The 25,095-nt window shown below is 44.1% G+C and overlaps 1 protein-coding gene across 6 annotated transcripts in view; it reads left to right on the top strand.

The window, feature by feature from the left end:
- Positions 1–1,234: 1,234 nt before the first annotated feature.
- Positions 1,235–25,095, top strand: part of DEPDC5 (DEP domain containing 5, GATOR1 subcomplex subunit) — a 79,701-nt gene continuing 55,840 nt past the window's right edge. For all 6 annotated transcript variants that reach the window (XM_029054873.2, XM_029054896.2, XM_029054882.2 and 3 more), the window contains exons 1-17: positions 1,235–1,316; positions 2,807–2,928; positions 5,423–5,510; positions 6,973–7,019; positions 8,206–8,291; positions 9,286–9,369; positions 11,262–11,311; positions 13,623–13,692; positions 15,998–16,076; positions 16,436–16,497; positions 17,713–17,782; positions 18,189–18,261; positions 21,124–21,227; positions 21,478–21,552; positions 23,192–23,326; positions 23,788–23,849; positions 23,980–24,053. In XM_029054873.2, coding sequence (XP_028910706.1) covers positions 2,871–2,928; positions 5,423–5,510; positions 6,973–7,019; positions 8,206–8,291; positions 9,286–9,369; positions 11,262–11,311; positions 13,623–13,692; positions 15,998–16,076; positions 16,436–16,497; positions 17,713–17,782; positions 18,189–18,261; positions 21,124–21,227; positions 21,478–21,552; positions 23,192–23,326; positions 23,788–23,849; positions 23,980–24,053 — 1,217 coding nt within the window. In that variant the 5' untranslated portion in view covers positions 1,235–1,316; positions 2,807–2,870. The remainder of the gene's footprint in view (positions 1,317–2,806; positions 2,929–5,422; positions 5,511–6,972; positions 7,020–8,205; positions 8,292–9,285; positions 9,370–11,261; positions 11,312–13,622; positions 13,693–15,997; positions 16,077–16,435; positions 16,498–17,712; positions 17,783–18,188; positions 18,262–21,123; positions 21,228–21,477; positions 21,553–23,191; positions 23,327–23,787; positions 23,850–23,979; positions 24,054–25,095) is intronic.

The following is a 25,095-nucleotide window of genomic DNA, read 5'->3' as shown; positions in this document are numbered from 1 at the left end:
GGTAGATACAAGGTAATCAGGTTGTCCAACGTGAGGCTCACAGTTTCTCCCATTTGACAGATGAGGTAACTGAGGCACAGAGAAGTTAAGTGACTTGCCCACAGTCCACACAGGGCTGACAAGTGGCAGAGCCGGGGATTCGAAACTCATGACCTCTGACTCCCAGGGACCGTGCTCTTTCCACTGAGCCACGCTGCTTCTCTATATACTGAATCAAACTGATGTAAGTTAACCGAGGATGGTAAGAATCCACAGAGCCCTCTCATAAAATAATAATAATGGTATTTGTTAAGTGCTAGTATGTGCCAAGCACTATTCTAAGCGCTGGGGGTGGGGAATACAAAGTAATCAGGTTGTCCAGGTGGGGCTCACAGTCCTTCATCCCCTTTTACAGATGAGGGGAACTGAGGCCCAGAGAAGTGAAGTGACTTGCCCAAAGTCACACAGCTGACAAGTGGCGGAGCCGGGATTAGAACCCATGACCTCTGACTTCCGACCTCGGGCCCTTTCCACGGGGCCACACGGCTTCTCATCTGCTGATCTGTGAAGCAGGATGGCGTAGTGGCAAGAGCCTGGGCTTGGGAGTCAGAGGGTGTGGGTTCTAATCCCGCCTCCACCACTTGTTTGCTGTGCGACTTTGGGCAAGCCACTTCATTCTCTGGGCCTCAGTTCCTCATCTGTAAAATGGGGATGAAGACTGGAATCCTGCACTTGGGACAACTTGATTACCTTGTATCTAGCCCAACTTTTAGGCCAGGGCTCATCTGTAAATGGAGATTAACTGGGAGCTTCACGTGGGACCACCTGATGACCCTGGATCTCCCCCAGCGCTTAGAACAGGGCTCTGCACAGAGTAAGCGCTTAAACAACTACCAACATTCTTATTAGTATTCTCTCGGCCTCAGTTCCCTCATCTGGAAAATGGGACTGAGACTGGGAGTTTCCACGGGGGACCCCTGATGACCCTGGATCCTCCCCAGCGCTTAGAAACAGTGCTTATTAACAGACGCCATCCTGAAGAAGGCCACAAGTGGGGCGCGGCCCCGGGGGGGGGGGGGGGGGGGGGGGGGGCAGGGCTTCGGCGTCAACGTGACGCGCGCGCTCCCGCCCCGAGCCCCGGATGAGGAAGTGGCGCCGGTCATAGAGAGGAGGAGGAGGAGGCGGCGGAAGTGCGGGATAGAGCGGCTCTGTGCCGGCCGGGGCGGGCGGGGGGAAGGAGGGAGGGAGGAGCGGCTCCCGGCCGGCAAGGTCTGTGGGGCCGCAGGGTGTGTGCGGCGGCGGCTCAGCCCTGCCCGGCCCGGTCCGGGCCGGAGGAGGTGGGTGCGGCGGGGGCCGGGCGGGAGCCGGGCGGGCGGGCGGGGGACGGGCCGGGCCGGGCCGGGCCCCCTGGTCCTGCGGAGGGGCTCCGGGAGCGGAGCGGAGCGGCGGCGAGGCCCCCGGGCGGGGCGGCGCCCCTAGGGGCAGCCTGCGGACCAGGCGCGGCCGAGCCTGCGCTGGGCGGGATGGGGGCCCCACTCAGGACAACATTCCCCTTCCCTTTCCTCGCCTTCCTCTCCCTTGCTTCTCTCCTCTCCCTTGTTTTTTTTCCTCTCCCTCGCTTCTCCTTCCCTTCCCTTCCTTCTCCCTCTCCCTTCTCCTTCTTCCCTTCTCCTTCTTCCCCTTCTCCCTCCTCCCTTCTCCCTCCCTCTCCCTCCCTCCCTCTCCTCCTCCTCTCCTCCCCTCCCCCCTCCCTCTCCCTCCTTCTTGCTCTCCCTCCCTCCCTTCCCCTCCTTCTTTCTCCTTTCCCTCCCTCCCTTCTTTTCTTCCCTCCCTCCTCCTCCCTGTTCCTCCATCCCCCTCCCCTTTCCTCCCTCCCCCTCCGCTTCCCTCCCTCCCCTCCCCCTCCCCTTCCCTCCCTCCCCCTCCCCCCTCCCTCCCCCTCCCCCTTCCCTCCCTCCCCTCCCCTTCCCTCCCTCCCCCTCCCCCTCCTCCTCCCTCCTCCTCCCCTCCCTCCCTCCTCCTCCCCTTCCTCCTCCTCCCTCCTCCTCCCTCCCTTCTCCTCCCTCCCTTCTCCTCCCTCTCCCTTCTCCTCCCTCTCCCTTCTCCTCCCTCTCCCCTTCTCTCCTCCCGTCCTCCTTCCCCTCCCTCCTTTTCCCTCCCTTTTCCTCCCTTTTGCCTCCCCCCTCCCTCCCCCCTCCCTCCCTCCTCCCTCCCCCCTCCCTCCCCCTCCTTCCTCCCTCCTCCCTCCCCCCTCCCTCCTCCCTTCTCCCTCCCTTCTCCCTCCTTGCCTTCCTTCTCTCCCCTTCCCCCTTCCCACTGGTCCTTAGCAGCCCGGTCCTTAGAGGGCTTCCATCCCCTGGGCAAAGTGGTGTCGGGTTCGACCCCTTCCCTTCCCAGTTGAGGTTGCAAGTAGAGGGAATTCCGAATTAAAGTTCCCACACTTTCTTCCACAGCGTTTAGTACAGCGATCCACAGACAGAAAGCGTTTAATAAATACCAGTGATTGATTGCTAGAGCCACAGGCGTTTTCCTTAGGGCACGAGCGGGGAACCCCGAAAGGAAGGACTTTAGGGTCGGGAAAGTCACCCTGGTCACCCTTTGCAGCTGGCCCGGTGCTTACATTACTGGCTTGTTTACGTGCAGCACATGTGTAAATAAGGCGAAGTCACCACCAAGCACTGCCATCCAAAAATCTCTCCGCTTCCTAATTCAGGCAGCTTAATCCAGAGGCGGTTGATTACTCAATTCTAGTGGAACCCGAGGCCCTTACTGATTCGGAAAAAGTACCGTCAGAGAACCAAATGCTGGAATGTCTTTCTATTAACAGAGTGAAGACAAGATGACCTCTCCATCCTTCCTCTGGAACAGCTGAGAGAAGCACCAGCTCCAAGATGAGAACCACGAAGGTCTACAAACTCGTTATACACAAGAAGGGCTTTGGGGGTAGTGGTCAGTATCCATTCACTCTTTGAGCTACCTGTGTTGTGGTATTCACCGTCACTTGAAACTGTCAAATGAGATTGCTGTGTTGCGTCGGGCTTTCAAAATCAACTAGATAGCATCAGGTGCCCCTAAAAGATTCTCCACAGTGGCCAATGGCCCTTGGCTTTCTCTCCCCACCCCCCCCCGTTTTCTCTCCTATTTCCTCTGCGAATCAGCTAAACACACATTTACTTAAAAGTCTCTCAGAGTCTGGTAGGTACTGGCTCATCGCAGATCCACAGTTTGTGAAACTCTTACCCCACTGTCTGGCAGGAATTTTGGTGTTACTCCAAATCCTGGGTTTGAATCCTGGGTGGATGGGGGTTTGTGTATTTTGGGTTGCCTGCAAACAGAGTGATCGAGATAATATCCTTGCCCTCAAAGAGCCTACAGTCTTAATAAAGAAGCCTGGCAGACAGAGTTGTCAGGAGGGCTTTGAAGATGGCAAGACCTGTGGTGTGCCGGATCTGCAAGGGGAAAGTGTTGCATGCAGGATAAAGGGAGTCAGCAAAGAATTAGAGGGATGTACGTCAAGAACGAGGTATTGTGAACAAGTTAGGTTGGGAAGAATGAAGGGTGTGTATTAGAGTAGCCTAGAAGAGAGTGAATAGTGTGTGTGAGAGAGATTGTCAGCGCTTTAGTACAGTGCCTGGCACATAGTTAAGCACTTAACAAATACCATCATTATTATTATTCCTGGAGGGTCTTAAAGCCAGTGGTCAGGAGTTTCTGTTTGCCACAAAGATAAAGGGAAAAAAACATTGGAAGTGTTTGAGGATGGGGTGAGCAGCAGAGTGAAGTAGAGACGGAAGAGGGGAAAGGCTGAAAGTAAGGAGACCAACGAGAAGGCTAATGTAGTAGTCAAGCCAGAATATGAGGGGTGCCTGAACCAGGGTCATGACTATATGGGTGGAAAGGAAAGAGTGGATTTGGGAATAAGGGCAAGAGCTAAAATGTAGTGGGAGAGAGCTGATAGAGGAAGTGAGGGGATGGAGTGCCTTAGCAGTGATCCAGAGTCCCTTCCCCCCGTTGATGTGGTGAATGTGTAATTGGGGGATTTTGAGGAGTGAAGTTAAATGGGCAGAATAAATAATTTAGAAAATTCTGAGCAGCGGAGTGAAGTTTTGACTGGAGAAGTTTAGACTGAGGCCGCGTGGTCTAGTGGATAGAGCACGGGCCTGGGAGTCGGAAGGACCGGGTTCTAATTCCAGCTCCGCCACTTGTCTACTCTGAGACCTTGGGCAAGTCACTTAACTTCTCTGTGCCTCAGTTCCCTCATCTGTAAAATGGGGATTAAGACTGTGAGCCCCATGAGAAACAAGGACTGTGTCCAACCTGATTAGCTTGAATCTACCCCAGTGTTTAATACAGTACCTGGCACATAGTAATCGCTTAGCAAATGCCATTTAAAAAAAAGCAAACACAAGAGAAGGGAGAGAATCTGGACAGAGAGAGACCAGAGTCAGTCCTCTGCTGAGTTGCATGAATAACAGAGAAGTTTTTGCAGGGTCATTCATTTATTCATTCATTGTATTTATTGAGCGCTTATCGTGTGCAAAGCACACTCTACTATGGGCTTTAGAGAGTACACTATAACAATGAACAGATGCATTCCCTGTCCACAACGAGTTTACCTTGAGGGCAGGTAAACACATTATCATCATCAGTTTGATTCTCAATTTATTCTGGGGGACAGATCTTTTTTTTTTCCCTTTAGACAAGATTCATTTGAAACCTTTTTCTCCCTAAATATTTTGGATGCACCCCAAGATAAAATTGGATATATTCAGTTTCACGAAAAATTTCGGGCAGAATACTGTTAGGGAATTAAGGAACATTTGAGAGTGGAAGCCTGTGTGAATGCTATTGGCCATGTTTTTGGAAGATATAGTTTGTTGTGTACGCACATATTTATAGAGTGCATATTCTGTGCAAAGCACTGTACTGAATGCTTGGGAGAGTTCAGTAAAGTTAGTAGACACAGTTTGTGCCCTCGGGGAGTTTATAATCTAGCAAGGGGGCGAGACAGAAAAAATAAAGCAACAGAGTTTAATGATACGTACATCAGTACTACAGGGTTGGGGTGGTGAGTATCTAAGTGATTAGTAGATGAAGTGGAAGTTTAGATGTGATAGGGTGGAGTGGGAGTTGAGAGATTAATCAAGGAAGACCTCCTGGAGCTGATGTGATTTTGCTAGGACTTTTGAAAGGGAGAGAGGAGTGGTCTGACAGATGTGAAGGGGGAAGCGACTTCCAGGCAGGAGCAAGGGTGTGAGCACGAGGTCAATGGCTAGAGAGACACGGTGACTAGTACAGTTTGAGTTTTTGTAATTTGGAGTTTTGCAAGAATGCCACCTCAGCCTTTTAGAAGAACTTAATCTGTACTCCCATGCTTAATTATGCCTAGTGCTTGGAGAAGAAAAGTATTTCCCATATTAGAACTGCTGGATTTGTCTTTCAGATGATGAGCTGATGGTGAACCCCAAAGTCTTTCCACAGATTAAACTGGGAGACATTGTGGAAATTGCACACCCTAATGATGAGTACAGGTGAGTCATTGACCTCCAGAGCTCTGTAGGAGATGAAAACCTTTGACCTATCAATGCTTAACTAGCCTTTTTTACTCCAATATTAAGCATTTGCTTCTGAATAAAAACATTTCAGCTTCTGGAGGTGTTTTCAGCAGCAGCAGCATTTACTGGGCTCTTTCTGTGTGCAGAGCATTTTTCCTGCATGCTTGGGAACAGTCAATAAAAGTAAGCCATGCAGTCGGCTTACTTAAAGGGCTTATGGTTTTGAAAGGCAAAAGATGGTGTTCAGGTGTGTTTTCCAAAGGGTGTTCAGCATTCCTTGTTTTCCTAAATGTACCCAATCAATCAATTGTATTTATTGAGCACTTACTATGCGCAGAGCACTGTACTAAGCACTTAGGAGAGTACAATATAACAGAAGTAGCAGACACGTTCCCTGCCCATAATGATTTTACAGTCTAGGGGAGAGAAAGACATTAATATGAGTAAGTAGTTTGCAGTATATAATTTAAAGATATGTACATAAGTGCTGTGGGGTTGAGGATGGGACGAATATCAAGTGTCCTAAGATCACAGATTGAAGAGCTTAAATGATGCAGAAGGGAGAGCAAGCTGGGGAAAAGAGGGCTTAATCGGGGAAGGCCTTTTGGAAGAGATGGGACCTTGGTAGTGTTTTGAAGTTGGAGAGAGTAGCGTGAACAGGGAACGTATCTGTTTATTGTTAATTGTACTCACCCAAGTGCTTATACAGTGCTCTGCACACAGCACTCAATAAAATAAATGTGATTGAATGATGAGTGAATATGAATAGGGAGGGAGTTCCAGACTAGGGAGAGGATGTGGGAAATGGGTCGGCAGTGAGATGGATGAGATCCACTATGGATGACAATTAAAGGTGTCCTTTTGTCCAGTTTCCTTTGTCAGGGAGGGACAGACAGCCATATAGTTAAATTAGGGAATTGCCCAAGGGGTCATTTGGCTGGAAGTTCCTCATTCTTCTGGACTTCTCCCCTCCGTGGTTCACATGCTTTCCCTGGCCTGTAACATAGAGAACCAAAATATCTCGAAGCAGCCCTGGGGATGAGCAGTGCTGCTGTCGATGAAATGTCCAGTGTTTCGAGGAGATTCTTTCTCTCTCTCTTTTTTTTTTAATTTGGCAAAACTGCTATAAATGTAGAGTCCTATTTACCTAAACTGTTCCCAGATTAACCAAGGCTGACTAGTTCAAATGAAAGACTCTTTCCCTGGAATATCTAGGTTTTTAGAAGATCTTTCCCAGTTGCTTAGTACTTCACTAGTTGGGTTGCATATGCCGTGGTTACAGAACTTTTGTTTTTAAGAACAAATGAAATATAACATCGGGTCAGTCCATTAGTCCATCCAGCCCATCATTCTGTTTCCACCTGTGGAAGCAGGATGCTTTAATTATGTAGAGAAGAGTCTTATGGAAATTTCATAATTTTTCTCCCTTGTGCTTCAGCCCTCTGCTACTGCAGGTGAAATCTCTTAAGGAGGACTTACAGAAAGGTAAGTTTCTTTCTTACTCGTGGGTGGTAGTATATCAGAAGTTAAGTGATCTTAAACATAAGCGATTTACTTTGGAATTTTAACAAGAAAACAGCAATGTTCCTATTTACGGGTTTTTGTTACTTGGATTTTCATAGGATGAGTCAAGTAACACTGACGTTAGGATTAGAGGTAATGCCTGCATTTTAGTGTCCAGTCAGCAGTTAATAAGCTGTTTGGGGAATTATTTTGAATTTCTAAAATTTCACTAGCACACAATTTCTCAAAAACCAGTCTACATGCTGATGTTAAGATCTGAGTGTTAAGGACCCCACATTAAGCAGATTACCATCAGAAATTCAGAATTTATTTTCCTGCATCTCAGAAAATAGGAGAAAGGATATGATTAAATCTGGTGGGTCTTATTGCTGGAAAGGTTAGCCTTTTTATTAAGACTAGTTAAGGGTGAAGAGCAACACTGACCCAAAGCAAAGTAGGCATATGAAGTCACCAAGATCCAGTCAGGCGACCATGACTTCTACCTGAGAAGAGATTAGATTCTAGAGGAAACCTGAGGGAGAGAGAGAGAGAAGGGGCACCAAATGTCTTTGGGTTATGTGCCACCAAAGAGATTTGGTGAGAATAGGGGGTCAGAGTAGAGAGGGCTAATGTGTATTTTATTTATTTGTTTAGGTGATGTGGGATTTAAATTTGGGACCTGTGGCCCTGAATCTGAGGAAATTTGTTCACTTACAAAATTGAGACCCATGTTAATCGTGACTTAGATCCGCCTCACCATACAGCTGGAGAAAGGACCATGTAGAAAACAGTAAAGAGCCAGTCTAAAAATTAAAAAAAAAAGCCTTCATTTCTGCTTTTTCCCTCCCTCAGTTCATCTTTCTAGGAGGATTTGTGGAAAAAAAATTAAAGGTGTTTTATTTTGTCCTGTGTTCCCTATTTGTCTTTCCCTCGCTATCTTTTCCCTCTGTTATTTCTTCTGGTAGGAACTCATGACATACAATTATGCAATATCTGAGATATTTCTGCTTCTGATATCTGTTTGAGTCAGGTAATAGGCCTGGGATTTTTCCAACCTCACTGAGAGGATGTTTCTGACCCTCAGAAGGGGATTTAAGATTGAGGCCTGCATTTAAATGGCAACTTCAAATTGTGCTTGCCTCTAATCCACCTTTCTTCTTTTTGTCAGAAACAATCAGCGTGGATCAGACAGTAACTCAAGTGTTTCGACTGAGACCGTATCAGGATGTTTATGTGAATGTTGTTGACCCTAAGGTGAGTCTTCTGAGCTAGAAATTCAGTTGTTCTTAAAGAATTGCCAAGATTGTACTCTTTTTCAGCACCAAACCTCAGGAAAAGGGGATTGAATATGCACACTTGCTTTGAAAGCCACAATAATAATTGTACAGTAGAAATTTATACTAGACTAGTTCAGATAATCTCAAAAAAAGGTTTTTGGGGGAAAAATGGATCAAACACCGTCTGAAACTGAGCTTGAACATTCAGGTAGTAGAGAAGAAATGCTAATTATCTGAATTAGCCTTGCTCCCAGTTTGGATAATATATTTAGCACCCTCCAAAATACTCTGAAGAGCTTCCTGCACATATTCATTTTTAGAACACCTATTCTGGGTTATAGATCAGAGTAGAAGCCAGAAGAGGCTTCTTGATTCAGGTTCAGGGGAGCTTTGGCTTTAATCAATCAATCATATTTATTAAGTGCTTACTGTGTGCAGCATTTTGGAGAGTACAATGTAACGGAGTTGGTAGACACATTCCCTGCCCACAACAGGGTATATTATCCCAATGAGCCTGGCTGGTGAAGTTTTCCCCACCTGTGATCAATAGTGGTTTTTACTGAAGGCTTACTGTATGCAGAGTACTGTTCTAAGCACTTGGGAAAGTACAGTAAAATAGAGTTGGTAGAGGTAATCCCTGCCCACAAGGATTTTACAAATTAAAGGGAGAGATAGACACTAAAATAAATTACAAAGAGAGGAAATGACAGGGTATAAAGATATGCACATAAGTACTGTGGGGCTGGGGTGAGTATCAAAATAATTAAAGGGGGGGTAGGTGATGTAAAAGGGAGGGCAAATAAGGGAAATGAGGGCTTAGTCAGGGAAGGCCTCTTGGAGTGTAGATGGGTTTCTCATATAATTTATGTGTGAAAGCTGTTTGCTTAGGAAAAGCGCTTTTCCGTGACTGGAACAGATGTTAGGACCCCAGGATGGAAACACAGTATAAAATGTGCACAAATCCCTTTCAGGAGGTGACACTTGACCTGGTGGAACTGACATTTAAGGATCAGTATATTGGACGAGGTGATATGTGGCGGTTGAAGAAAAGTTTGGTAAGCCCTGAAGGTGTCCTCAATCTTGAACTCTTGAATCGAAAGGAAGGCACTGGCACTTTTTTTTCCTTCTAATTATTTGACTGAGTGTGAGAGAAGCCATAGATTGGAAGAAAAATCCAAAGAATATTGAGAAAATTCAAGTACATCACAGCTTTGAAGGTTCCATTTTGAACTAGTCGTCAGGCCTTCTTAAGGGTTTACTCTGATCAGTTAATTATATTTACTGAGTGCTTATTATGTGCAGAGCACTATACTAAGAGCATGGGAGAATACAGTACAACAGAATTAGTGTTCCCTACCCCGTACGTTATTACAGTCTAGAGAGGGAGACAGACATTGATATGAATAAATAATTTGTAATATGCATTTTAAAGATATATACATAAGTGCTGTGGGGTTGGGGATGGGGTGAATATCAGATGTCCAAAGGTCACAGGATAAAGTGCGTAGACAACTTAGAAGAGAGAGCCTTCCGGGGAAAAGACGGCTTAATCAGGGAGGGTCTCTTGGAGGAGATGGGACCTTTCTCATTTTATCCAGCCTGGATTATTGCATCGGCCTCCTTGCTGACCTCCCAGATTTCTGTCTCAACCCACTCAAATCCACACTTCACTTTACTGCCTGGATCATTTTTCTGCAAAAATGTTCAGGTCATGTCACCCTTCTCCTAAAAAACTCCAGTGGTTGCCCATCCATCTCAGCATCAAACAAAAACTCCTTACCATTGGCTTGTAAAGCACTCCACCATCTTGTTCCCTCTTACCTCTAGTCACTTCTGTACAACCCAGCCCAAAGCTCCCCTAGTGCTAATCTCACTGTGCCTTGATCTCTCCTGTCTCGCCTCTGACCCCTCGCTCACGTCCTTCCTCTGGCCTGGAATGCCCTCCCTCCTCAAATCTGACAGACAAATACTCTCCTCCACCTTCAAAGCCTTATTGAAGTCCCATCTCCTCCAATAGGCCTTCCCAGAATAAGCCCCACTTTTCCTCATCTCCCGCTCCCTTCTGCGCCGCCCTGACCTGCTCCCTTTGCTCTTCCCCCATTCCCAGCTCCACAGCACTTATGTCCATATCTGTAATTTTATGTATTTGTATTGATGTCCTCCTCCCCCTCTCTAGACTGTAAGCTCGTATTGGGCAGGGAATGTGACTGTTTACTGTTGCATGTACTCTCCCAAACACTTAGTACGGTGTTCTGTGCAGAGTAAGCTCTCAATAAATACGATTGAGTGAATTAAATGAATAAAGTTGGAGAGGTGGTGGTCTGGCATATATGGAAGGGGAGGGAGTTCCAATCTAAGGGGAAGACATGGGAAGGAGGTCAACAGTGAGATAAACGAGATCGGGGCACAGTGAATACACTGAGCCTAGAGGAATGGAGAGTGTGAGTTGGGCTGAAGTAGGAGATTAATGAGGTGAGGTAGGGTGGGATTAAAAGTGATCACACAAAAACTGTTGCGATGTTGGGGGACCATGTACATACTGAACAAACAATCATTGTACTGATCATTTATTGTGGACAGAGTGGTGTACTTAGTGCTTCTGAGAAGAGAAATAGACTTCTGTTCAGTTTCAGACTTTTGTCCAACTAATCTATCAGGAGACAAATATGTTATAAACATCTTGAATAGTCTTTGGATCAAATTACTTTAGTCTCCATTTGGCTCAGACCTTTTCTGAATTGTTGATAAATTTTTAATTTTCTTTCTGCCCACTCCTATTCCAGACCCAGCTGTATTTTGTGGGAAGTGAGAGATTTCTGTGGGAAGCATGCTATTTGAGTTGGGACTTCTCTGGGTTATATAAGAAAGTTTGAAAGTATAGAGCTGTTTTGGTCTCTGGTTTTTCTCCTTTGGGTCATTGTTGTGTCTGATACCTCTCTTCTCTTAGGTTAGCACGTGTGCCTACATTACTCAAAAGGTGGAATTTGCAGGCATTCGGTGAGTACTGCACCGTTAGTATTCTTTTGCATGTACATGGGGCTAGGAAATTGTGCTGAAGAGGAACAGTTACCCAAAAGGATTAAGATGGTAGGGATCAGTGTTTTTTTGAATTCCGCAGGTATTGGCCACGAGGTTGCCATTAGACCCAATCCATCATATTTATTGAGCACTTCATTATGAGAAAGAATCCTAAATGATCAATTTGATGATCTGCTGATGCAGAGCTTCTCAGAAGTGCCAGGGACCCGGGTGTCATTCAATCAATAAAGAATAATAGTATTTATAGAATGCCGAGAAGCAGAATGGCCTAGTGGAAAGAGCACTGGCCTAATCCCAGCTCCTCCACTTGCCTGCTGTGTGACCCTGGGCAAGTCACTTAATTTACCTGTGCCTCAGATGTCTTGTCTGTAAAATGGGGATTAAGACTGTGAGCCCCACATGGGATATGGATTGGGTCCAACTCGATTAACTTGTCTCTACCTAATGCTTATTACAGTGCCCGGCACATAGAAAGTGCTTTATAAATACCATTAAAACAACCCCAAACACTGTACTAAGTGCTTGAGAGAGTATGAAGACACAAGCCTTAACCTCGAGGAATTTATAGTCTAGCGAGAGAGACATACAGAATAATTTGCAGAAAGGGGAGAGGAAAAATGGATAAATCCTGGAGTAAGTGCTCAAATAGTAGGGCGTGAAAGTCAACGTATTCGAGAAGCACATTGAGTACATAAATGCATAATTGGCACAGAAGTGCTAAAATGGTAAAAGGGGATATGGCTTGAGAAAAAAGAAATATTAATCTGTGAAGGCCTCCTGGAAGAGCTTGTAGGCTTTAGAGATGGGAGAGCTGTGGACTGGTGATTCCAAGGCAGGAGGAAGGGCTGGATCAAGGATTTAGTGATGGGAGAGGTAAGAATGAAGCACCTTGAGTAGGTTACCTTGAGGGGAGTGAAAAGTACAAAGCATGGGTTTGTAATGGGCAAAGGGTGTCCAAGTGCCTTCCACTGAGAAGTGCTTTGTTTGGGTCAAGGAAATAGAGTGAGCTTTCGCTGTCCCACCCTTCTACCCCCACCGCCCTCTCTGGTCTGTACTGCAAAACCAAAAGAGTTCTGCCTTCCCCTCTCCCTTAGCTTATCACTAATCAGCAACTCACCGCCAATTGGTAGAAGGGCTATTTCTCATTCCAGCTCCCACTCTCATTGCTAAGCACAATATTTAATTGACAACTCAAGGGTTTTCAACTCTGACAATAGGAACATAGCTCCGTTTTTGCAGCACTTGTGGCATGAAAACGGAAGCATGGAAGCTGGTAAAGAAAGTGCCCAAGGTCAAACTTCAAATTTCTGATGGAGTTGGAACTAGAGCTCAGGTCCTTTGATTTGATTCCCGATTTGGGTCTCTGAACATTTAGCCCTCCCATTTCCCATTGAATGGTAACATTCTCCTAAATTTGGTTGACTCTTATTAGCCTTCTGGAGCCACAATTAGTTTCCCATATACTGATGCAAAGGAATATTCATTTGGATCATGTTTTAGTACAGAGGAGGGCTAGACAACCAATCACTGAAAAAAATCCAACTTTTGATCAGAACTCAAAAAAACTTGTAAATGACCAAGTCAAAATTGAAAGGTCACATATTAACAAAATTTTCCCCGTTAAACGAATGAGGAATGGTCCAACATGGATCAGACTTTGAGGGCAAAACTCTAGGTTCCCATTCTGCGGAGGGTAAACGTCCCCATAGCTGTTCAGCTAGACTCCCAGACTTGCTCATCCTGTCTTTATCGGAGATCTGGGAGTTTCCATCGAGGCGGAAATGACCAAAAATGCTGACTTTTTTGACCTATTAGTTCTTGGAAGCCTGTCTCCTCCCCATCCCAATCCCTCTGAAAATACCTGCCTCCTTTCCACCCTCGTACTCAAAAAGAAAAGCTGACACTTCCATGCACCACCCAGACCATTCTGAGCCCTCCCTAGTCTAAAGCTGTCAGGTGTCAGAAAATCTGGCAATGGTCAGGCTTGGTGGTGATTTGTTTTGATGTGGATGTCAGTGACTTAACATTTGTTGACTTGATGTGCCGTCACTTAAACATTCATTATTTACTCATCAGTGAATTGTTTTCTTCCCTGGAAACATATGCATCTTCTGTCCATAAACTCTGGCATCTCTGGGTTTACAACAACTCTACAACAGTTAATTAAGACAGTTGCAGAGGAGTGTATAGAGTGGGAGCTGCCAGCTTCCATCTCTCTGTGATCTGATAGGCATTTTCCGGAAAATATCTTTTTGTGCTTTGTTTTCAGGGCACAGGCTGGTGAACTTTGGGTTAAAAGTGAAAAGGTCATGTGTGGGTACATCAGTGAGGACACAAGGGTAAGATTGTTTTTTTTTTCCTTTTTGAGCTATAATTTTTTCCTCATGTGTTTCACAGTACTGGAACCAGAAATTTTGAAGTTGCAGGGCTGTTATGTGAAACAGCTGTGTTGGTTGAGTAGTAATAATATTAACAGTAGGAATAACAGCATTTATTGAGGTGATGGGAAGCACAGAATGGTGAAGTGATATGTTCCTGTCTTAGAAGGAACTTGCACTCTAATGGGGGAAGCAATCATAGAAGTATTTATAACACGAGTGGTCAAAGTAAATTGAGCAGACATATAAATAAGCATGCCAAGTAAGGAGGATGCAAATTAAATTCATAAGTGATGAAGTTGGCTGAAAAGATCATGTGGCTTGGGGTGGTGGGGAAATTATTCAGGTAATGATTTTTGGAACAGTGTGGTCTACTGGAAGTCAGAGGACCTGGGTTCTAATCTTGGCTCCACACTTATCTGCTTTGTGGTCTTGGGCACGTCAGTGCTTCAGCTGCCTCATCTGTAAAAGATAAAGCAGCGTGGCTCAGTGGAAAGAGCCTGGGCTTGGGGGTCAGAGGTCATGGGTTCAAATCCTGGCTCAGCTACTTGTCAGCTGTGTGACTTTGGGCAAGTCACCTAACTTCTCTGGGCCTCAGTTATCCCATCTGTAAAATGGGGATGAGGACTATGAGCCCCATGTGGAACAACCTGATCACCTTGTATCCTCCCCACCGCTTAGAACACTGCTTTGCACATAGTAAGCGCTTAAGAAATGCCATCATTATTATTATTATTATTATTAATAAAATGGGGATTAAGATGGTGAGCCCCATGTGGTTACTTTGCATTACCTTGGATCTACCCACAGTGCTTAGTACAGTGTCTGCCACAAAATAAGCACTTTTTTTGGCACTGTACTAAGTGCTGGGGTAGATACAGTGTAGTCAGGTTGGACACAGTCCATGTCCCACAAGGGGCTCACATTCTTAATCCCATTTTACAGATGAGGTAACTGAAGCATAGAGAAGTGAAGTGACTTGCCCAAGGTCACACAGAACCCTGTGGCGGAACTGAGATTAGAAACGAAGTCCTTTTGACTCCTAAGCCTGGGCTCTATCCACTAGGTCACACTGCTTAAATAGCATTTTTTTTTCCTGTTTTAAAGGAGGGATTTCAGTGTGGGGAGAGCTGGGGTCTACCTGTTTTGAGGAGAGTGGGAATTCTAAGATGGGGAAAAAGCGTGAGCATGGCAAGAGAGGCAGGAGAGTCAAGAATGAGGTACAGATAGGGGGTTGACTTGGGAGAAACAAGGACAGGGAGTTGGGCATTAACAGGTATGAGAGTAGATAGATAAGGTGAGTATTCTCAGCCACTGTCATGTTTGTGGTTAGGTAGTTCCACCTGGAAAGGAATGGAAACTTTTCATTTTCTTTATATAAATATTTAAGCTTTGATTTCTCTGCAGAATCACAAGATGAAAGTAAAATTTCTGAAAGTCCTTTTGTATTTTAGCTAATATATCCAGGTGGAAAGTGAAAGGTTCTTTCTTTTACTTATGTGGAACATTCAAAAGCACACATTTGACTGCCCAAGTTAGGGTAAGGCATGAATTTTCTAAATGGAGCTTATTTCCCAAATCAGATAATATAATAAAGAACAGTACCTGGACAGTAGCTCAAATTCAAATAAACCTAATGGCTTGATTAAAATTCTGTAATCTTCCACAGGTGAATATCTGTTAGATTTATTGAATAGTCATGGAGCCTTGGCAAAACATTAATAATTTGCACTGTTTTAAACATTGTGGAAGCAATAGGATTTATGAGTTGATAAAATGTACAGATTATCTTTGAAACAGAAAAACAGCCTTGGCTCATGCTCTGCAGGACTTAACATCCTTTAGTCAGTGAAATGTTCAGTATAACTTTGCCAAAGTTTAATTTTATTAATGTCCTCTAATGTTGAAATTGCAGCATGCAACTAATATTGTTTTCGTGTAGTACAGATTTAGGAATAAAATCTTACTTGGTTGTCCAACCCCATTTGCTCTAGCTGCCTCCCAGGAAGGAAAGTGTTTTGTTTTTTTTTAAAATAAAATTCCTTCTTTTGGTCCATTTCTTTAGGACAGAGATGGTGGTTTTCCTGCTATTCTCCCTGCTGATGCTGGGTCCCCCATCTCTGCTAGGGAACTACCACATGAAATAACCACTTTCTTCACCCAACGTCTTCTTCATGGACATGTGAGGGATTATTTGTAAAGCTTTCTTTAAACCCCCCTGTATAATCCTTTAACTTGTTTTCTTATTCCAACACTTTTTTTTAAGGTGGTGTTCCGCTCAACTTCAGCTATGGTCTATATATTTATCCAGATGAGCTGTGAAATGTGGGATTTTGATATTTATGGTAAGTTATTTTTTACGGTGGGTTATGAATTTTGTGGGGTGGAGAAACTTTTGTTTGGCTTCTCTGATTAATGTATCACTTTCTGCACAAACTTATCTCTAGCTCCTGACTCGGAAGACTAAAGTCCAGGGACAAATAACAATGGGAAAATGCTGTCTCTTTCCATTTTTATTATCTTATAACTTCTGTTCACCTTTTGCTCTGAACCTTATTAAGTTCAGCGTTGTTTGTTCTAATAGAATATTTGTCTCTTTTGATTGAATATAGACATTGGGGATCCAGGATAGCCCTGTTCCTCTCAATTTTGTGCTCAGAGAAATTCAGAAGTTCTTTTATCTTGTGCTGTTGTTTCTTTGCAGGAGACCTGTATTTTGAGAAAGCTGTGAATGGTTTTCTTGCTGATCTCTTTACTAAGTGGAAGGTATGCTGACTGGAGAACTTTGTTGCATTTAAGTGAAATTTGATGCAGCTAAAAAAATATGTACTTGGGCAGTTTTGCATTCAGAAGCTTCAAACAGATGCCTTCTTGGTTGAAATCAAGTTGCTATCTCTAGATTTTAAATATTCTGAATCATATAAATAACAGGCATGCGGAGTCATCTGAAAGTTTCAAGAGGCAGAATCAACCAGTTGTATTGAGTGTTTACTGTGTGCAGAGCATTTTACTAAGCGCTTGGGAGAGTACAAAAAGCAAGAGTTGGTAGACACATTTCCCTGCCCACAGTGAGTTTATAGTCTAGAGGGGGAGGCAGAATTTAATATAAAAAAAATTACAAATATGTATATAAGTTCTGTGGGACTAAGGGAAGGGTGAATAAAGGAAACAAATCAGGGTTATGTAGAGAAAAGAGGAAATGAGGGTTTAGTCAGGGAAAGCTGTAGCTTGGGTCACTTCACTTGTCTGTGCCTGTTCCCTCATCTGTAAAATGGGGATGAATACTGTGAGCTCCACGAGGGACAACCTGATTACTCTGTATCTACCCCAGTGCTTAGAACAGTGCTTGGCATATAAGCACTTAACACCTACCATAATTATTATAATTTTTATTAAAAATCATTTGTTCTGAGATTCACTTTAGGATCTATTTTAAGCTTGTTTTGAGTACGGTGCTTGGTTATCGGGTCTGTGACAAAGTATAACATTAGGCTAATCTGTGTATCTCCACTTGCCATCCATCTCCAAGTTGGGTTAAGAGAGAAACTTTAGGAGCGCCAAGTAAATTATTGGAATATAAATCCACCTGTGTCATACCTATGCTAGGAGTTCCTACAAGAGCATTGCCGTTTTCCCTTGGCCCATTTTCTTGCTCCTTCACCTAGGTGCAGGAAATCTTAGGGTCAAACATCTGGCTGCACTGGGGCTTTATATTTGTTGCTATATGTCCCGGTATTCTTTAGCCACTATTTTGCCTCAATCAAGTACCGTATAGATGATTCAAATTCCCAAAAGCCCAGCTAGTAGATTACCTGGTAAAATGAAACCACCCCAAACTCAGCATTTATAACCGACTCTGCAGCTTTTGTATACATAAGAAATGGAGCATTCTACATGTGCTAAATGAAGATAATTTATTGGTACATTTGTTTGGAATCATTTTGAGTTCTTGCCAACCTTTCCATTTTTCTCTTGAAACAGGAAAAGAATTGTAGTCACGAAGTCACAGTGGTGCTATTCTCTAGGACCTTCTATGATGCAAAATCAGTAGGTGAGGAACCTTATTAGTGAGGAATAATATTCTTCCATTGTCCTGCATCCCATCTCTCTATCCTTTGTTCTTTTGTTTGTTCTCCACACCACTGCCAGTGAAAAAGCTTTTCCCCGTAATGACTAGGGGAGTCCTTACGCAGATAAGCAATGAAATTTTGAGGTTCACTCTTATTTGACTGCTTGCTCTGGGTCCCCTGATGGGAATATGAAAGAAAAAGGTACTGAGAAAACTCATGGGCAACATTATAAGTGCATTTTTTATTTTTTCTCCACCTCACAAAGTACTTAGACTGGCACCCTAATTCATTTTGAAACTGAATATGATGACCTTTTATTTTTGCTATAGGGAAGGGATGGAGAAAGTGGGAATCCTTTCTCTAATCAGCATGCTTTCTATATTTCAGATGAGTTTCCAGAAATACATCGAGCTTCAATTCGACAGGATCATGAAGGCAGATTCTATGAAGACTTTTACAAGTATGGATTGGCCCTTTCTAAAAGAGTGTGTGTGTGTGTGTGTGTGTGTGACTTTTTTTATGAAAAACATGTAGGAATGTAGACTACAAACTTGGGTGGTTTTCTTAAAGCCTAAATGGCAGAGAAAACAGATCATGGGAACTTTGACCATTAGCTTTTTCAAGTGAGTCCAGCTGGATCAATAATCAATAATCAATAAGTGGCTTTTTTACTGCTGTCCAGGTTCCAGTGGGCAGGCTTCAGCATGCAAGGAACCACCCCCTCATTTGGCCTATTAGTTGGGAAAACTAAGAAGCAGTCTGGCCTAACGGATAGGGCACAGGCCTGAAAGTCTGAAGGACCTGAGTTCTAATCCCAGTTCCACCACTTGTCTCCTGTGTGACCTTGGGCAAGTCACTTAACCTCTCTCAGCCCAGTTACCTCTTCTGTAAAATGGGGATTGAAACTGTGAGCCCCATATGGGACATGGATTGGGTCCATCCTGATTGTCTTCTATCTACCCCAACCTTTAGTATAGTGTCTGGTACATAGGAAGTCCTTAACAATTAAACATTAAAAAAAAAAATGAGTAGGCTCTGAAACTGAATCAGTAGGATCCCTTTCCTTGTGGTGGATGAAGGCTTAGGATACTGTTCTTCCTGTATGTGTAATTCTGTTTTAAAAAGAAAATTTCACCTCAAACTCTGTCAACTTGGGCCATTTCATTATCTCTGAGTGGAGGTTTTTTAAAGTTATATTAAGTGCTTTCTATGTTCCAGGCATTGTACTAAGCCCTGGGGTAGATGCAGGTTACTAAGGTTGAACATAGTCCTTTTCCCATTTGGAGCTCACAGCCTCAATCCCTATTTTATAGATAACTGAGACACAGAGGAGTCAAGTGACTTGTCCAGGATCACACAGCAGACAAGGTTTGGAGGCAGGATTCATTCAGTCGTATTTACTGAGTGCTTACTGTACACGGAGCACTATACAGAGCACTTGGGAGAGTACAGTGCAACAATAGACACATTCCTTGCCCACAACAATCTTACAGTCTCAAGAGTTTACACAGTCTAGAAATTCTAACCCAGGACCTTCTGACTTGCAGGTCTGTGCCCTATCCACTCCTTCATGCTGCTTCTGTCCCACACTTTCCCAAACCATCTTTCCAGAATTTTCCTAGAACTTACTACAGCTTGATTATTGGTAAAAATGCAGAGTTGGTGTCTACCAACTCTCTTGGATTTTACAGCATAGTACTCTGTACACAGTAAGTGTTCAATAGAGAAGAGGTGTGGCCTACTGAGGGCATGGGCCTGGGATTCAGAAGGACCTGGGTTCTAATCCTGACTCCACCCCCTATCTGCTATGTGACTTAGGGCAAGTCACTTGACCTCTCTGTTCCTCAGTTCCCTCATCTGTAAAATGGGGATTAAGACTGTGAGCCCACTGTGGGACAGAAACTGTGTCCAGCCCAATTACCTTGCATCTCCCCCAGAATTTAGAACAATGCCTGGCACAGGGGAAGTGCTTAACAAATACCACTGTTATTATTATTTTTAATAATTTATTGGTGCCCTGAATTACACTTTTTCCAACTCAGCAATCCTGCCTGCAGTCGTTCTAGCCCTGGGACTCTTTGAATTCCTTATCTATATCCTTTGGGTTTAGTATGAAAAAGCCACAGAACCACTGTGACTTGGTCACATTTCCCCCTCTGGAACATCCAGTATGTTTCCGATAAACTAGTTCCAGAGCTAGGTTGTTCTTGGAATGATCACCAAGCCATCGTGCGCACTTCTAAAACTTCCCTTTTATGAATGATCTGCTGCACATTATCCTTCTCCCTATAATATGCTGTTAGTATGAGGAATTTTGTATGTATAAACACAGGAGGATGGGAGGTGTTCTGAGCAGGTTTTTTGCTCATCTTTTTCATTTTTTCTTTATGAACTTAGGTGTGCCTGTTGTTCCTTAAAAATCTGATGCTTTCTCCTCTGTTTGGGATGCTGCTTAAATCTAATTTATTCCCAAATTTGCTCAATCCCAAATAGGTGATGTTATTTTTGTAATACTTCCTTTCTGATCTCCCATCCTCCTGTCTCTCCCCACTTCATTCCGCTGCCCAGATGATCTTTCTATAGAAACGTTCTGGGCATGTCACTCCCCTTCTCAAAAACCTCCAGTGGTTGCCTATCAACCTTCGCAGGAAGCAGAAACTCCTCACTCTTGACTTCAGAGCTCTCCATCACCTTGCCCCCTCCTACCTCACCTCCCTTCTCTCCTTCTACCGCTCCTCTGCCGCTCACCTCCTCACTGTGCCTCGTTCTCACCTGTCCCACCGTCGACCCCCAGCCCACGTCCTACCTCTGACCTGGAATGCCCTCCCTCCTCACATCCGCCAAACTAACTCTCTTCTCCTCTTCAAAGCCCTATTGAGAGCTCACCTCCTCCAGGAGGCCTTCCCAGACTGAGCCCTCCTATTCCCTCTGCCCCTCCTCCCCTTCCCTCTGCCCCCACTCCTTCCCTCTGCTCTACCCCCTTCCCTTCCCCACAGCACTTGTGCCTATTTGTATATATTATTTACTACTCTGTTTTATTAATGATGTGTATATATCTACGATTCTGTTTATTTTGATGGTATTGATGCCTGTCTACTTGTTCTGTTTTGTTTTGCTGTCTTCCCCATTCAGACTGCGACCCTGTTGTTGGGCAGGGATTGTCTCTATCTGTTGCGATTTGTACATTCCAACCGCTTAGTACAGTGCTCTGCACACAATGAATGGATGAATAATACTTCTTCCACATTATAAACCCCCATAATGCCTAAAACAGTTCTGGGTGCTCGGAAATATTCCATAGTGATGTTGAATCTCCTTTCAGGGTGGTGGTTCAGAATGAGAGGCGAGAAGAGTGGACGTCACTGCTCGTGACTATTAAAAAACTCTTCATCCAGTACCCGGTGCTGGTACGATTGGAACAGGCAGGTACTGTGCTTTATTTCTTTCCCTCCTCCTGGCAGGCTGGAGATCCTATTTTCAATCAAGATCCATAACTTCTGAAAGCTGCCTGTCAAGTTCTTTCCCCCGAACAGATTTTATTGCCATGTTGACTTAGGAAATGTGTGGAGCTGAATTCTTCTGTCATACTTAGGCTTCCAGGAATGTACCAATTAAAAAATTGACTTTTTGTGAAAATAAATGATTATTCCCATATCTTTTTTATATCATGCTCCAGAGGGCTTTCCTCGAGGTGACAATTCTACCTCAGCTCAAGGGAACTACTTAGAGGCCATAAATCTGTCGTTCAATGGTGAGTAATTTGGTGTTTTCAAGATAATGGGAAGGGGAGTGGGGTGATGCATCAGCCTGTTTTGCAGTTGTCTAGGTGGTTTAGCTAGGGGAATGGAAGAAGCAGGCTCATTTAACATACTGCAGTGGCATCGAGCTGATGATCAAGTATTACCTAAAGATCTAGAATGTGAATGCAGACTGATTCTAGACTGTAAGCTTATTATGGACAGGGAACGTGCCTACCCACTCCATTATTTTGTACTTGCCCAAGTGCTTAGTACCATGCTCTGCACATATTAAGCACTCAAATATAATAATAATAATGTTGGTATTTGTTAAGCGCTTACTATGTGCCAAACACTGTTCCAAGCGCTGGGGTAGATACAAGGTAATCAGGTTGTCCCATGTAGGGCTCACAGTCTTCATCCCCATTTTACAGATGAGGGAACTGAGGCACAGAGAAGTGAAGTGTCTTGCCCATGGTCACACAGCTGACAAGCGGCGGAGATGGGATTAGAAACCATGGCCTCTGACTCCTAAGCCCGGGCTCTTTCCTCTGAGCCACACTGTTGAACACCAGGCCTCAAAGCAATTGAAAATTAGGAAGCAGTGTTGCCTAGAAGATAGAATATGGGCCTAGGAGTCAGAAAGACATGGATTCTAATCCTGACTCCACCACTTGTCTGTTGTATGACCTTGGGTAAGTCACTTAACTTTTCTGTGCCTCAGTTCCCTTATTTCTAAAATGCGGATTGACTGTGAGCCCTATGCAGGACAGGGACTGTGTCCAACCTAATTAACTTGTATCTAACTCAGTGCTTAGCACAGTGCCTGGCACATCATAAATACTTAAGTGCCATTAAAAAAATCCTTAAATGGCTACGACTTCTGATGAATTTTGTGGATCTAAATGTAATTGTCTTCGATTCTGGAGTCTTGATTAAGAATGATATAACTTTAAGCCATAAGACTAATCTTCCATTTGCATTTTGATCATTTGATTCCATCTTGTTCCAAGTGATGGAGAAAGTTGAGTCTCTTCTCACACGTAGTATTAGTTTGCATGTGCTATCGATGGGCAGATGTGCAGAAAAAGTTTCTTTTTATAATGTCTATTGGGCCCTTAATCACAGCTTGTGGTTTTTCAAAATATGGTTTGCAGTTTTCAGAAATGGAAACTTGCAGGTGCAGTTTGGGACAATAAAAGATTCTACCTAATTTCCACCCTTTTTATTTTTAAATGATATATAAGTGCTTACTGTGTGCCAATCACTGTACGAAGAACTGGGGCACAGTCAAGCTAATCAGGATGGACACAGTCCATGAGTCATGTGGGGCTCAGTCTTAACCCCCATTTTACAGTTGAGGGAACTGAGGCACAGAGAAGTGGAGTGAGCTGCCCAAGGTCACACAGCAGACAAGTGGTAGATCTGGAATTAGAACCCAGGTCCTCTGACTCCCAGGCCCGTGCTCTTTCCACTAGGCCACGCTGCTTCTGTCTAAATCCCATTTTAAATACCGAAATGATGCAGTCTCCACATCGCATATTAATTTATCACCTATTTAGAGTTAATTGGGCTGGGAGAATTTGGCAGGGTGTGTAATAGTGATTCACTTCTGAAATGCTCTAACGTTAGGGTTCTTGTTTTGTTTTTAAGTGTTTGACAAGCATTACATCAACCGGAACTTTGACCGGACTGGACAGATGTCTGTTGTTATCACGCCCGGGGTAGGAGTGTTTGAAGTTGACCGGTTACTCATGATTCTGACCAAACAGCGCATGATAGACAACGGTAATATGTTAGCAACTTGCAGGACTTGGCTGACACTGCATGTCCTCAGCATTTAACTTGCCTCCCTAATTCTTGCACTCCGTAATATAACTCCCCTGTTGATGGCCATTTTTTTTCCAGCTGATTAGGTATCCCGACAAGTGATAGGAAGATTTTCCTTGCAAAAATTTCTAGGGGCAAATTCTAAAGTTCAGCCTTTGTTTTGTACGTGAAACCGTATCAGGAAGACAAGGGGCTGTTTCCCAGGGATTGACTTTGGGGGGAAAATAAGATATCCAACAGTAGATAATAGCATATCTGAAAGAGTCAACCAGGGGAATATCGTGACCTAAAGAGATTCTTACCTCGTTTAGGAAGCAGCAGTGTTCACATTACTCACTATAAATTTCTAGGCTTTAACTCAGACCTTTAATCTAGTTAAATCAGAAAACTGGCTAATCCCTTCCTTCCTTTGCCTTCAGGAATTGGTGTGGATTTGGTGTGCATGGGGGAGCAACCACTGCATGCTGTGCCATTATTTAAGGTAATTGTGTTTGGAAACACCCATTAAATGTCAGTTCCCAGGCCGAAAAGACACTGAGTAGCACCGTAAAAAGCAAACGTTGTTGCACCTTCTGATGTTTTTCTCTCTACATTGCTTTTCTGTCTTTCAGCTTCATAATCGCTGTGGTCCCCGGGATTCCCGCTTAGGAGATGACTATAATATTCCTCACTGGATAAATCATAGGTATGGGAAATGGTGGGGAGAAGTTTGGCTATTGTGGTTTTAACCAAGTCCTTTTCCCCCATTCCCACTTCTGCAAACTGGGTGACTTCTCGTATTGGGAGGGGCTTTTCTGATAAAGGGGAGAAATGGAAAAGTCGATGAAAGTGCTGACACCTTGTAAGGCTTTCCCTATCCAAAAGTAGCATTGGTGGAGAGTAATATGGAAGCACAAAACTGTAGACACAGAATAGGTGCTATGTGGTTCCCCTCTTCTTCCTTCTTAGTGCTGCTGAGCTCTTAAGGCAAATGTTGGAAATCGTGCCTTTCCAAATAGAGGAACGTGTTTCCACTCTAAAAGAAGTACATAACCAGTGGACAGTCAGTCAGTCATATTTAATGAGTCCTGCACTGTGCTAAGCACTTGGGATAGTGCAATATAACAGTAAACAGATCACATTCCCTGCCCACGGTGAGCTTGTAGTCCAGAGGGGGAGACAGATATAAATATAAATTGCAAATATATACATAATACAGATATGTAGAACCAGCGTGGCTTCATGGAAAGAGCCTGGGCTTAGGGGTCAGAGTTCATGGGTTCTAATCCTGGCTCTGCCACTTGTCTGCTGACTGACTTTGGGCAGTCACTTAACTTCTCTGTGCCTCAGTTCCCTCATCTGTAAAATGGGGATTAAGACTGTGAGCCCCATGTGGGACAACCTAATTACCTCCCCACCTTTCCCTCTGCTCCTCCTCCTCTCCCCATCCCCCCCCACCCTCTGCTCTTCCCCCTTCCCCTCAGCACTGTGCATATTTGTATAGATTATTTATTACCATATTTATGTTGTTAATGATGTGTATATCTCCATGTTTCTATTTATATTGATGATGATTTGTTTTGTTCTGTTTTGCTTTGCTGTCTATCTCCCCCATTTAGACTGTGAGCCCATTACTGGGCAGGGTTTGTCTCTATCTGTTGCTGAAATGTACATTCCAAGCGCTTAGTACAGTGCTCTGCACATTGTAAGCGCTCAATAAATACTATTGAATGAATGAATATACCCTC

The sequence above is a fragment of the Ornithorhynchus anatinus genome, chromosome 2 (assembly GCF_004115215.2).
Source record: "Ornithorhynchus anatinus isolate Pmale09 chromosome 2, mOrnAna1.pri.v4, whole genome shotgun sequence".
Taxonomy (NCBI): Eukaryota; Metazoa; Chordata; class Mammalia; order Monotremata; family Ornithorhynchidae; genus Ornithorhynchus; species Ornithorhynchus anatinus.
Note: the sequence above shows the minus strand (reverse complement) of the source record. Positions and strands in the feature narration are given on the sequence as shown.